At 35.7% G+C, this 15,643-nt stretch overlaps 1 protein-coding gene across 1 annotated transcript in view; it reads left to right on the forward strand.

Annotated features, from left to right (window-relative positions):
• The window catches only part of LOC113232505 (dopamine receptor 1-like), a 59,423-nt gene that overhangs the window by 26,518 nt on the left and 17,262 nt on the right, over positions 1–15,643 (forward strand). Inside the window, exons 3-4 of the mRNA XM_026467256.1 lie at positions 1,786–1,966; positions 9,032–9,160. Of these exons, the coding sequence (XP_026323041.1) occupies positions 1,786–1,966; positions 9,032–9,160 (310 nt within the window). The remainder of the gene's footprint in view (positions 1–1,785; positions 1,967–9,031; positions 9,161–15,643) is intronic.

The raw sequence follows: 15,643 nt of genomic DNA on the forward strand, positions 1-15,643 counted from the left end.
CAAGTGCCTGTAATTTTACCGGCATCCTTACCTTTCAAAACCGGAACATAGTAATGCTGACATTACCTCACCAGCTCGGAAAGGCTTTCTTTCTGTTTAGAAATCTGCGAATTTGACGATGGACTGTAATGAACCTAACTTCTTCTTTCGATGAAAAAAAAACATAACGACGCGCTCAACTACGCGATTTATCGTACATTATTTATGTAATATAAATCCTTTGGTGTATTTTATTCCTATTATTGTTGACATTACATTGGCCACAATAACTAAGTTTGTTTATTAAATTATTTTGTTATAGTTCAAATATTTTTCTTTCATCTACCATTTTCCTCGCTATAGTGAGGTGAAAAGTTGTGCGTTTGGCTCGGCAGCAAAATTGTTTTGCGTCTACGCTCTACGCTCTATTTTTAGTCTTGGTATCCTTCGCTTGCTCAGGTTTTAATATAAGCATTCTCGTTGAACAACTTTGCATCCTGGCACAACGAGTAACTATTGTTTTCGATATTTTATTTATTGTTAAGTAGGTACAGTTTGCATATTAAATTCGTATTGGTTGTCACACAGAGACATAAGTTGACAAGTCCCATGTGCCCGTAATTTCACCAGCGCCCTTACATGCTTATTATTGCTTGGCGGCAGAAATAGTCAAGGTGGTAGTACATCTCTGGACGTACTCTTTCACGAGGAGCTCTACTATTATTACTAATAATTATAACTTTTTTATTAAAAAAAACCGACAGCAAAAATTTGCTTATCGGCTGTTTTGTTGGAATTACATCTATTTTTATTCAGATCGCTTAACGGAAAGTGCGCGAAACTGGATTCATCCCTTAATCAAAATAATTTGGATATTTTCTTCAAATTTAAATGGGACCAATACTCCTTAGTATTACTTTAATATACCTTCTTTCCACCAAAAAAGAATCATGAAAATCAGTGCATAAATCAGTGCCGGAGTAATCGCGTAGCATATACACAAAAAAATATAATCGAATTGAGAATCTCCTTCTTTTTTGAAGTCGGTTAAAAACTACCTTTACATTGAGCGTGCTTGCGAACTGCATCCGAGTCGAATCCGAGAAAATGCGAATATTGTACACCTAGAGATAAAATTATCCCTGTGACATTTCGGACCGTCATTTCCAGGAGATTTTACAATGATATCTATTCTGATCATGATCTGTATAATGGTAGTTGTAGCAGTTTCAGAAGACTCCTACATTCGAACCCACCACCTTAATTTCTTTACGTAAGCTTTATGTTTTCCATATTTTTTATTCTCTTTTTTTATAAATAATTTCATGAAGGTATTAAATGTCCACTGTTTTTACTAACGTGTCGTGTATAACTATAATTGTATTGCAGATTTACATTCATTCATGTAGAGTAGTTTTGTTAATGTATATTCTGATATGTAATCTGTTGATGTACCTTGTCCAATAAAATAAAATAAATTCGGAACTGGGGGTCTACACTCGGTCGCCGTCCGACATCCGTCCGAAACAATTACTGACAAATAAGCAATACTTGACCAAATGAAAAGACGCGTGATGCGAATGAAGCTTCATACTGGATACTTGTCTTTTAATTTTGTCGAATATTCGGACGTAGTGTAATGCGCAAACGCTGTGACCCTTTTTGTGACCCTGCCGGAATCATCGATTGTATCGATGGATCTATAACACTTTAAAAAAGGAGTTGTGTCAGTGGCTATTTCTGTAACAAGTAGAAGTACTGTATTTTATAACCCGTGAATACTTTCACTAGCATTTTTGTTCGCAGGAATATTCCTCTCCCTACTGATATTCCTGAGTGTGGCCGGCAACATTCTAGTCTGCATAGCAATCTACACGGATCGCGGATTGCGAAGGATCGGCAACCTATTCCTCGCATCGTTAGCCATCGCTGACATGCTGGTTGCTGCTGCCGTCATGACCTTTGCTGGAGTCAACGATTTGTTAGGGTGAGTTTTAATTAATAGACATAATGTTATAATTATTAATACAAAGATCGAACATAAATGACGGTTTGCATTGTCGGCACTGGGTGAAAAAGTTCCGGGTTCGTCTGTTCTGTTGTCAGACAACCACCTGGTCTTCAACTAGGGAATTCCTAGGGGCACCACAAAAACACCCAGGTCGAAACTAATATAGAAAACTTTATTTACCAAATTGGTACTAGGAATAGAACCCGGGATCAAGAGCCACAAAATTCACTCTGCCAAAACCGCGTTAGAAAAGTTCATTTCTGAAATTTGTCCTATCGGTAATCGAACCCGAATCCCTTTACTCCAATCGTCCTATTTGTATTACTATAATTATATTATTTGCGTGTGAAATGTAAAACACGACCATCTATCTATTCGTAAAGCAAATTCCACTGAGAAGAAATATTCACTGTATTTAAAAGTTCGCACTATATAACCCGTTTACGTCTGCCTTTCAAAGAAATATACCATATTGTTGAGATGCTAAGTAATATTTTTTTATTACCCGTGGCGGCATAAGCTGCAGACGACAGCCGCGCTGCGCAGCTGTCGTCGGCAGCTTTTGCCGCCACGGGTAATAAAAAAGTTACTTAGCATCTCAACATATGTATGCATAAACGCGACAGCTACGCAGCGTGGTCCAGCTCGGCTTTACTTTTTATTACTAGAAATATATAGTTTATTTTGTAGAAAATAATGTTCTATATTGTATTCTATAAAGTGCGTCAGTCGCAGCCCGATGCTGCCTTCGTTTTCGTTTAAAAATTTTGTTTGCACCGTCGCGTCGCACAGCACGGCGGCAATGTGAGACGACCTTAACACATAAATAAAAGAGTTACAAACGTAACAAAAACCTAAATAACACAAGAACAAAATAATAATCAGTAAAGTACAACTATTAAGTCATATAGTCATTTATGCCACAAATGTTAAAACAAGACCTTGATGACGCATTCAATCACGGTACATTACATTACGTTGTTCCTTGATAAAATTTTACCTTTGACTGATTACTTACGTATATTTTTAGTTACGCGATATTCTTACGTAGTTACTCAAAAAAAGTTACCGTTATTACATATTGTCATGTTAATGCTACTATTTGTTTATGGTTTGGGATCAGCTTACTCTGGTCCTTGTTGATTGAGATGTTATTACCGTCTACACATATTGAACTCGAAAAATAAAAGTAAATTATTATAAAAAAAGAATTTCAAAATAAACCCAATTAGGCTACAGAATTACAAGAAATCATCAAATAAAAAAATTTAGAAATCGTCAAACAAAAACTTTAAATTGAATAATAATAACAATATTTTGCAAATACTCGTAGTATGTAGAGTAAAATTTAATATCTGACGACTCGTTGTCAGGAATCGCATCATCTTAGGGACCAGAATGGCGGAAATCTTAAATTAAAGTCTCACACTATGATGACAGGCGTGTATCCAATCAATTCTTCTTCAATTCGAAATATTATTACAGATCAATAGCACAGGTATTGCTATACTTAATTAAATTATCAATTACACAATAATCCTCAGGATCACGCGGATAGAAATGGATTAAAAATGTGAAACACGATGAGTTCAATACTGAGCTTGCACGTCCAGACAAAAGGCAGCCGTACATACGTACGAACTCGCAAAACATTAATCTCCTGGAGCAGTGCCATATCATTCTAGTTAAGTTTTGTTTATAGTGCCCCTCCCTATCAACCTCTTCGTTATGTGTGAAGGGTACTATGACCTGTGCGCGCACAGGAACCTTACAAGTTCAGGTTCTGACTCCAGATCAGCCAGTGTACAGGGTTGTCACAGACCTTTGTCACTTGACTTCATCCGGTTCTTCGAGAGGCTAGTACCCTCCCTTTTTTTTTTTCAGATAGGTACCGGAGCTGTAGGCACGCTCACTTCCCGTTGCGCATTGCACAACTAGCGCTTGCCACCGCTAAGCCGTCAACTCTGGGTCCACTACCAAATCTCCTCATTGGTGGCGGAGCTGTAATGTACGCTCACTTCCCGTCGCCGAAAAACGGCGTCTCTCCAGTTCCTTATTATCCTCTACTAGCTCTCCGGGCTAGTGCCGGAGATGTCAGTCGCAGCGTCCAGCGGCAAGGTCCGGACATAGCTTCCAACTTAAAGGACAACTCACGTGCTCCGCGCGTCTCTTCGCTTCAGGCCCTCAACTAGACCGCTACTAAGACGCGCTAGCTACTCACACGACAGACGCCCCGGCCACGTCAACTGTCCATCTCTGCAGCCAACCACAAACTCCAACGAGTCCATACCCAAGTCCGGGTCCGCCAGTGACGGCCGCAAAGGCGTATCACTGGCGGAGGGCTTGGCCCGGACGCCCGCTGTACCCTGGTCTTGCCGTCGAGCCCTTGCTCTCCGGAAAACCCTATCTCTTGGGTCGGTAGATAGTACTCTCCTGGAGCAATCGACATAATAACACATTTAGTAACAGTACAGCTCCTTGTGAAGAGTTCGACCAAGGACGTACTGCCATCATACCTATTTCGGTCGCCAAGCAGTAATTAATTGTGAGCATTACTCCGCTCCCGTTTTGAAGGGTAAAAGATGCTGGTGAAACTATAGGTACATGAGAATCAATATTATGCCTGAAGGTGACGGGCGTAGTGGCAGTACACCTCAGATCTTTGCGATTTAAAGCTCCAAGTTCGCGTGTCGCTTACAACCAGACGCGCGATTTGAATGTGCCATCACGTAATATTATAAGGTAAAAATCAGGATTTTATATGATCGGATAAAGTACACCCCATCGCATAACAAATTAGCATATTCTTTAGATAATATTTTTATGTGCCTCGTGTATTTTTTGTGAGACCATTATTTAATAGTAAATACCTAAACCATTTGATCTAGCAAAACAGGTTTTCGCGAATCTCCTCCGGTGACTAGCCTTTAGTAAAATCGTAAACCAATCATTCCAGCATTCGCTGAGAAGGAAAATCCTCTGAGAATCTACATTACTACTTCTTTTAGAATATTTTATAACGCACACCTTTTGAATGCGTAAAAATCCTACCGTATCCAACAGGACAAATTCCATTACAGACTCGGATTAGTGAACTAATGTAGTTTTGGACACATAAATAAGTCTCCCTTCGGAATAACGTAACATTCCGGATAGAAGCTTAACTATTCGTATATCCCACTTGTATATCCTGAAAACGAAGTCTTTCTTTCTCTGACCAACTTTTGGCAAAATTAGTTATAGAATACTTGGAATTATCAGTCATGATGATTGCCGTGCAGATAGTGAATGAGGCGCGAGTTCAATTCTCAAAACCGAAAGTATTGTTTTTATATATATATGCTACGGATAATTTGCTTAATCGGGCATTTTAATACGAACCGGCCATTATGAGTAATAACCAAGAGCATCGGCCAAATTATTAAATTTGTAATTTCCATATTAATGTGGTCTATTTGTTAAATCAAGACTAAAGATAACATTAATTGCCCGGGTAGTACAAATAATTCAAACTTTATTAATATGACCAATACATGGTTGGTTATTAGTTGTACCTCCTGATCGGAAAAATGATAAATCATGACGTTTTCATTAAAAGAAATCGGCCATTATTCATGGTGAACAGGCTTATCAAAGTGCCATATTCATTATTCGAACCCGTTCAAAAACCGCAATATCCGCTTTGAAAACATGTCAGAAATAAACTGACCAAAACTGACTGACAAAAGGTAAACAAATAATTTCCTTTGTATCAAACAATATTACGATCAAAACAGACACCCATAAATCCTTAGCATTTTTCATTCGTCATTATTTTTATAAAACCGATATATATCCAATTTTATATTTCTACCCGACGTAAAACTCAGAGATAAGGCTGTAAAACACTGTTTCCTGAACCTACGCTACAGTCAAAAAAACTTGTTTTAAAAAAGGATTGGACAGATAGAGTAGTTTTCAATGACATTGACTCGCATTTAACTTCGAGAAAAAAATAATGGCGGGTACAGAAACCTGCCATTTTTTTTCTTTTTACACAAATTAATTTTTAGTAAGTATTATGGGGTTTTGCGTTTTTTAACTATTTGTTACTTGCTTATGCTGATGGCGCTATAGCCAATACTCAATAAATAATAATAATAATAATTACATTCACTCACAGTTGGCGATAAGGGTATTTGCGTCACTCCTCTCTGTATGATATTCCTCCCTTTAAAATCCCTCGTCCTGTTAATACCAAATTCCCACTATCCCATTGTGTACGTCCTATGTAAATTTATTAAAATTAACGATTTGTTTCTCTAATAGTTTGTGTTGTCTATTGTTGTAGATTCTCCTCTCAGTGAAATCTGGCACCGAAAACCACCAGTGAAATTTCTGAGTTAAAAACGCTTTATTTTAAATGCGATCACAGTGGCCGCCATTAATGAAAAATAATAATAAAACAAAAAAGAACAACGATCTGCAACAAGCACAAATAGAGAAATTCGTAAGATCTGCTAACTCGTTCCTTAGCACAGTTGGAAGAGCGAAAGCTCCGGTTTGGCGAAAAAGTCGCTGGTTCGGGTCCAGCCGGATCGAATGAATTTTTCTTTGTGTTTGTTCGATCTAAATGTCATGTCTTGTTATAAAAACATCTGATATTCCATAAAATGAATATAGTGATAATAATAATAGTTTCAAGCAAAAAGATTTGCATGTCAGAAAAAGATCAAAGAACTAACGACGTGAAAAATCGTCAAACTGAAACACTAAACCATTTTGGTCGCGTAAGGTTCCGTATAATCAATTTATTATTTCATTTTCCCAGGAAAATATCTTTCTTTTTTCAAAATAATAAATTTTGTACAGTTTCTGATCTGTATATTTAGGATTATATTCTGAAACGAAAACGGTGGTTTTGAAATGTATTAATGCGTAACATGAATATGTATTTATTCTAAATAAATCATTCAACGTCCCATTGTACGGGTGTTCTCTAATAATTGCTCGCCACGATGGCCTAAAGCGGGTAGGGAATTTAACATGTAAGAGGTTAATTGATAATGAAAACCAGTCATCCACGAAACCAGCCGCGAAACACGATTTAATAAACTTTACTCGATAAAAAACACAAAGTCAGTTTCATACGATTGTTACTCGAGATATTTCAATGATTTTTTTCTCCCGTGTTGCGTAATATAATAATCAGGTGACTATGAGCTAATTTTACAGTAAGATAATATACTTTATTTCTAAAATATAGTGCAATGAATTTGAGACGCACCTCTCCACGTCTACCTTACACGCTTCAAAACATACGGCACATCGATTCCATTTCGCCTTTAGAGTCTATACAACCTCAAATGACTTTGGTAAATTCCGCATAACAGCGAAAGTATTGAATCAATCACTTTGAAAAAAATATATAACAAAATTAAGGGTACACATTCATTATTATAAGGTGTGAAAACACGCTTCCTAAAAATTTTCACGATAGAAAAAAAAAAACACAAACTTGCCTCAAAATTTTACAAGAAAACCACTGTTCAACAAGTATTTTACATATACCAATGATTTTTTTGTATATCAACTGAACTAGATAGAACACGTATAATAGACAATATACATTTTTCAAAATGCTATAGGGTCGTTTGTAAAAAAATTTAAATAATATTCTTAAATAAAGCAGTGCTCCTGCCGCTCGACCCAAGCAAAGTGAACCATATTAGTAGGGAAAAATTTGAATTCGGGCTCAGGTAGTATCGACTCTTAATAACAAACACTAAACAATGTTAACTAGCTATACCAAAAAAATTATGTGATTGAAATAAACAAGATGTTAGAATTATTAATACAAAGATCGAACACTCAGAAAAAATTCCTTATACCCGACCGGATTCGAACCGACGTCTTCTAGGATACCGTGACGCAATACCAACTAAGCCACGGAACGAACCAGCGGACCTCACGAGTTTTTCTATGTGCTTGTTGTCGTTTGTTTGTATTGTCAACGGCTTTTTAGCGGTAGCGCCATCTATGAGAAATCTATGAAATTATTTCGTCACTCAATTCGATGCCTTTACAGCTACCAGCCCCGGCTAGAGATGTTGTATTTAAGTGAGTGTTCGATCTTTGTATTAATAATTCTAATAAACTAGTGGAGCAATTTCACAAAAAAAATAAATAAAAATTTAAAAACAAGATGTTGTTAAAGGTGATAATGTAACTTGTTTCCTTGTAACATAAGCCAATCAAGCACAATAATTGCAGCAACAATTTTAATTATTGCTGAAACCATTGTAGGTAATGAATTTAATCATAATTATGATTGATTCCGCCAAATATCTTTATAGGCCATTTTTAGTGTATAAGATGATTGCTTTACAAATATTATTTATTAGTAAATAAATGCTACTATACACCAAGATAAATATTTAACCATTCAATAGATAAATAATGTCTCTCGTGAACATTATATTGTGGCTACATCGATCAATCGTTGTCAAAATTTTACTAAAGATATTTTCGTCCCACAACGCTGTGTTGTATCCGTTTACGACATTAAAATTAAAATATCTAACAAAAAATTTAGTTTCTTGATATTTTTACGACATATAAGAAAAATGAACAACAGTTATTCAAATTCATAGCTTTACGTTTCAGTTACGCCGTTTCTCATAACCATGCATCGCATTTCAATTCTTAAAGACCAAAACACATTTATATATATTTATTTAAAGTCGCCTTAAACAACTACAAGAACTCAATATTTTATTCAAATATGAATATTACTTGAACACCACTAACGTTATAACCTAGACCTATTATTATTTATAATAGACATCCATGACAATATGTTTTTACATATATTAATTTTAAAATAATTCTTCGCCCTTTATTTGCAGACAATCATACATTTGTTTACAATAGAGAATACAAAACTGTTGATAACGAAGCTACAATGTAAAAACAATACAAAATTAAAGTAATTGATGACCAGTTTTATAAAGCTACAAGTTATATAACAGCTATTCAACCAGTTTTTTTCTTTTTCTGCAGGTATTGGGTGTTCGGCGAGCAGTTCTGCGACACGTGGGTAGCATGCGACGTGATGTGCTCCACCGCCTCTATCCTCAATCTGTGCGTTATTTCGCTCGATAGATACATCCATATTAAGGATCCTTTGAGGTAAGTTTTTTCAATAATGCATACGTATTTTAATGTAGTAAATTCGTAGCAGTTGAGCAATTTGTGAAAGAGTTCGTCCAGGGTACTGCCACCTTACCTATTTCAGCCGCCAAGCAGTAATGTAAGTATAACTGCGTTCCGGATTTTAAGGGTAAAGGTGCTGGTGAAATTACAGGCACATGAGACTTTTCAATTTGTATCTCAGGGTGACAGACGCTGTGGCAGTGCCCTTTGAGCTGCTCTGCAAGTGTATGGACAGGCGTGATGCTTACCACCAGGTACACAACTTGGTCGCCCCGTCACTAAGTATCATAAAAACAAAAAAAGTTGCTGCTTTTGGAGATAGTATACCTTTAACGCCAATATTCCTGTTGTCGGAGGAACTTGGTTATTTAATAACTCTACAGAAGTAGGAATATAACAGTAAAAATGATAACTTCGATTATACGCAATACTTTTATATTTACGAGTATTTGTGTTGGCGTACGTTCCAGCGACCGCAAACTTAACTTAAGCTCCTTATATCTCTTTTTCCTTATATACCACTATGTTACTTTGATGTTTTCCCAAATGGACAGCATTTCAAACTACATAAGCCTCCTATTAAGAACTAAAAATAAACTATAAAATACTTCTTCTTGTCGTGTCGATAGTAGACACTATAACACTTACCATCATGGTGAAAGATATTTCAGTAGCAGTATAGCTCCTTGTGAAAGAGCTACCACCAAACAGTAATGTGAGCTTTACTGCGTTCCGGTTTTGAAGGGTAAAGGGTGCTGAAGAAATTACAGGCACATGGAAGTTGTCACCTTATGTCTTTGCGACTTAAAGCTCTCAGTTGCACTACAGCTTTTATGAACAGGCGGGTAATTATACTACCAGGCACACGACGTGTTCGTCCCGTCAGTTGATATTATAATAATCTCAGTACAGAGTACTGAGTACGTGAAATTACATCTATTCGCAAAGTTTTATTGAAATATCCCCTACTTCGCCACTACACACGACTTGACACAGGAGATAATAAAAATCGGTACTCACTACTCAAAGTATATTAAGAGAGAAAACGCCTTGAATTGGAGAATAGCAAAATCAACCATTAAAATAATTGCTTCTTAAGTAAAATTTAGGCGCTATTTATAAAAATGAATGTTCATGCGTGATCAGCCACCCTTAGAGGTGGATGATTTTCCTCAAAATGAAATGGGACCACTATGCAGTAGGTACCCTCTTTCCAACAAAAAAGAATCATGAAAATCGGTTCACAAATACCGGAGTTATAGTAACATACATACAGTCGAATTGAGAACCTCCTCCTTAAGTCGGTTAAAAAAATCAGTCGGCGCGATATTCTCGTCGATTGCTGCCCAAGGTGCGTCACATGTGCAGAAAATCAATGATACATCGTTTGGGAAGGCTCCTTTCTTGCAATTTGAACAACTAATAATAAAACATCAACATTTTTGAAACCTAATACACAATAGAATTTGAGAAAAGTTAATTTTAAAAATCGTCTTTGTTAACGTTAACAATCATTTATTTTTATTTATTTATTTACATATAAAAATCATACAAAACATGTTTTAATGCAATGTAACATAAACTATGTCGTTTTCCCGTACATTGCTAAAATTCATCAGCGTTAGTTTGACTGCGCCTATGCATGTTTGTGTGTGTGTAACTGGTTCGATCGTGTTAATAGATTGTGTGATGTGTTGTGGATGGTGCGCGGGCGAATGCGAGAACAATTTTAACGTTTGTTTGTATGTGGATGTGACTCGATGTGTGTGTGTGAATGAAACTGGTTAATAAATTAAATAGGATGTACTTTTTCTATTAGGTTAGTTTAAGTATTTTGTTTGTATTATTTAGCATTTTAAACAAGTTCGTAAAAAGAAACCTTAATTTATAATGTATACATATATAAATTAAATTAATATATATTATATTAATATATAACATAATGAGTACACTTATTATATTTGCATACATACATATAATTATCTCAAAAATAATTTCAAATTACTTTTAGTTTTTTTCATACATACAATTACAAATGTAATAAATTGCTACGAGACTAATAAATTATATAATAAAAAAATTCATAGCAACAAAACATTTTTTAGTAAATGTAACAAAAAATTCCTCTTTAAAAAAAATCTGTAAGTAGTATAATAGTCAGCATGAGCACCTTTTCGTGACAACTTGAAAAAAAGGTGCAAAACTATGTCGTCATAAGTCCCTTTCAAAGGCCTTTTATGGCCCAGCCAGAAGAAAAAATCGTATTTTCTCTAAGCTCATAAAACGAATAAAAATAATCTAAGAAAGGTTGTGTCACTGACTTTTCCGTATTTTCTTTATTACGCGCTTATGAAAAGCCAGTACAATGGAAAAGTGTATACTGACACATAAATATTTTGGTATGGAATCATTTCAGTCGTGGTTTTTAATAAGAACCTTGCTTCTTTTACAAAAAAAATGGTTTTTAGGGTCTGTTCTAAGCCTACACTGAAAAAATGGACTTTAATCAAATTCTTAATAGACACAATCACATGATTGAATTTATAACAACGAGATTCCGATAACAGTGAAAGTATTGAATCAATCACTTTGCAAAAAAATACACAGTAAAATTTATTACTATATCATACGGTGTGAAAACACGATTCATAAAAATTTTCACGATAGAAAAAAACAAACTTACTTCGAAATTTTACAAGAAAACCGCTGTATTCAGTAGGAACTATACATACCGCAATGATTTTTTTATATCAACTGAACTAAATAGAACTCGAGTACTTTACGATGTATATTTTTGAAATGAATTTAATTTTGTTCGCAAAAAAATAAATTCTGAAATGAGTACTTTTCTTGCCGTAATGCATATGATTCAATATAAAGTGTTCTATGTATGTAACTCATTGGATGTTGTCAGTATGTTGATACTTCTCTATGGAAAAGCAGGAGACAGCAACTACACAGAAAGCGCTTGAAAATCGCACTGTAAAGCCCGTAGTTGTTTGTTGTTTTTTGTGATCCATTTATAACAATTTTTGATGATGATCAGATGGGACTCTACGACAGTGGGGCGCTGCGTGAAGCTGCACACGGCACTAAACCGGTAGCTGCGCTTCGAGCCTTTCTACAGGGGAATCTTATTTATAAATATTAAAATGTACTTTCCCAGTTGTTACCAACGCTAATTTTTAAGTTATTTTGTTACTAAGACGATGGATTTAAAATCCGAAATAAATTATTATTATACAGTACTATCGTATTTTAATATTTAAAAGCTATTACTGTCCACGAAAGAACTAAATTGTTATTGCAATAATTGTGCTTGATAAGATTACATGGAAACAAGTTGCTCTTCTTGTTTATTTAGACTACTTTTTTTTAAGTGTAAATAGTTTCTGACGGAATTCATTGGCGTAATTATGACGGTTAACGATTTTTTCAAATCAGAAATCACAACATGTCTTTGCTTCTTCTTACTGCGTAGGTACGGCAAAGGAATGGTATGCTCTACAATTTGGGGCTAAACGAGGTTAGAGTGAATAGGCGCTTTTTTGACAAGCGCGTACATCAGGAGGAATAATGCCTAAACGCGTGTGAATTGTAAAGGAGTTCGTCCAGGGAAATACTGCCAGTTTACCTCTTTCTGCCGCCAAGCAGTAATGTGCGCATTACTGTGTTCCGGTTTGAAAGAGTGAGGATGCTGGTGAAATTATGGGCACAAGGGACTTGTCAACTTATGTCTCAGGGTGACGGGTGCGGTTGCAGTGCCCCTCAGATATATTTAATATCGTACAACAATAGCGGATTAGAACAAATGGGAAGCGCCAAAATTTCGCAGCTGAGATTCTTTGCCTGTAGCCATTGACTTACAATTATATGGACGTCGGGCCTGTAGCATAAATTTTAGACTGGAATTATTGCGTTATTGTTGTGTTTCGTTAACAGTGCTCATTTCACGTCACGGATTTTCTTTACAACCTTAAAATTCTGCAACATAACAATGGTTCCGACAGGAAACACGTTAGTACTACTATATGGGCATTTCCATATACACAATAATATATGAGCCTGTTTGCCGATGAGTGTTCTTTCAACAACCTTATGTCGCTTTTAAAATTTTAGGATAAGTGTTACATTGTAGTCATTTTTGTAAAATGGTATGTATTTGTCTTCTTTTTTTGTTTATTTAGTTTTTAAGAACAATTTTGTATCTTGTATCTTTTTTTTTTCAGCCGTTTTCAACCTCCAAGATATAGGACCTCCTTCAATTTATGCCATCTTTCCCGGTATTTAGCAGTTTTTAACCACTTTCTTCCTGCCAGTCCTTTGATATTGTACTGTGGTCTTCCTCTTAGGCGTTTCTTGGCCCACAGTCTCCACTCTACCACTGCCTTGCACAAGTTTTTTTGCAGATGACATGGTCAGCCCACTCCCACTTCAATTTCGCGACCCGTTTACTCTACTTTACTCTTATATTAAGTCTTGTTGGATGCTTGGGCTTACGTTGTAAGTCCACGAGAATATTTCCTTTTTTAAATAAATATATTATAGTTCAAAATAGTTTAGAAGGATAGGCCTACAAACATACCCCATACAAAAGAAGTTTGATTGTATTTAGATTGATCTTGATTTACTCATCAAACACAATGTTATTTCGTAGCAGCTATTTAAAAACTGAATGAATTTTAATTTGAAAATTTTATTTTTCACAGACAACATAACATTTATTTTTATGTGACGACCTCCGTGGTGGAGTGGCTTGTACACCGGTTTGCATGGTGTGGCCACCTCTGAGGTCTCTGTTTCGATCGCCGGCCGGGTCAATGTAGGAAAATTAACTTTTCCTACATTGACCCGCACGTTTGTGGTACCATCGTTGTTTCCGATTCAAATAAAACTAGTGCTTTAGTTACTTTAATTTTGGGTCAGAGCAACGTATGAGATGTTGTGTATTGAATTATATAATTAATATATACAGTAATGATTTTACAAAAACTACGACTCTAGGAAATATAATGAAAGTTTTATCGAAATATCTGCGCAGACACTCTTCTTTAATAATGTACCGCGAAGCACAGTTTGTCTCTTGGGGGAAGGTACCAGGGCGACATGGATGTAATGCATGTTGAATACTTCACATCTTTCCAAAAGCGACCTCAGAAATCTCAACAAAGAAGCGAAGTGTATGAGTGGAAAATCTATTACCCTTTGCACCTCGTTCGTGTTCGTATATTATTCAAATAGGTGTTCAGTATTCAATCACGTTAGATGACAATGTTTACAACACTCGTGATGTTTGTATTCTTGGCATGTTTGTTTATTGGCTTGAAATATTTTTAAGAAATTGGAAAACTGGCAAATTTCGAAAAAAAAATAGTTTTGGCTTATACTAGTACTAATACGAAAACAATGAAAACAGCGTCTATCGCCGTGAATCACAGACGAGTTATCTGGGCCCAGAACGTCGCGACACTGGCCTCGTTTCTCTCATGACTTCGCGATATGAGCTTCTTTGGCAAATGTTTATTATGATTATTAAATATCACGATGTTTTACTACCATGATATTTCATTTTTAACCGACTTTAAAAAAGGAGAAGGTTCTCTATTCGACTGTGTTTTTTTGTGTGTATGTTACGCGATAACTCCGCCATTTGTGATCCAATTTTGATGATTCTTTCTTTGGGGGTACCTCAGAAGTGGTCCTATTTAGATTTGAAGTAAACATTCGACCTCTTAGGGTGGTAAACTAGGGTATTAATGACTTTTGAAGTCGGTTTTTTAGCCGCTCACGCGATTCATGCGTCTCTGGAAGCATACCACACGTAGAGGTGCCGGTGATGATTTAATACCGATTTATCGGATATCGAAGTTATAACAGGTAAAATAACTAATATTAATTGCTATTTCGGTAACTACTCTAGCAAACCATAAAGTTTTTAATACCTGGGCCTGTCATTTAAGAAAAATAAACAACTTCAAAAATACGTCACGACAATCGTGTGTGTTATTGTTTGGGCTGGTGATGTCGGTGTTTATTTATAGAAAACATACCGTAAGTTGCGTTTTTTAAGTTTACCCTGAATATAAATGTTTATAAACTATACTTTAAGGAGTAATTTCATGGTAAACATTAGAACCACTCAAACGGAATATTATCATATTTACCCAAGTACACCAAAAATTTAATTAGTGCTTTTTAAGTGCAGGATTTGCGGTGTATTAATGCATTTTATTTGAGATGTTTTTGTTGTAGTATGGAGGGTATTAATTTAGCAAAGCAGAATAATAATTCTTATCTTTAAAAACTTGTATTTAAACTGAATCCTTTTCTAATTTGCGAAACCAAATAGCCGCCATCTTGCGGTAGGATGAGCGCATCGCGTGAGCGGCTATTACTCCGTACTGAGGTTAGGTTAGGTTATATACATGCATTTCATACATATACGTACGCACACCGAGT

Source organism: Hyposmocoma kahamanoa, unplaced genomic scaffold, assembly GCF_003589595.1.
Source record: "Hyposmocoma kahamanoa isolate Upper Pololo Valley unplaced genomic scaffold, ASM358959v1 76, whole genome shotgun sequence".
Classification (NCBI taxonomy): Eukaryota; Metazoa; Arthropoda; class Insecta; order Lepidoptera; family Cosmopterigidae; genus Hyposmocoma; species Hyposmocoma kahamanoa.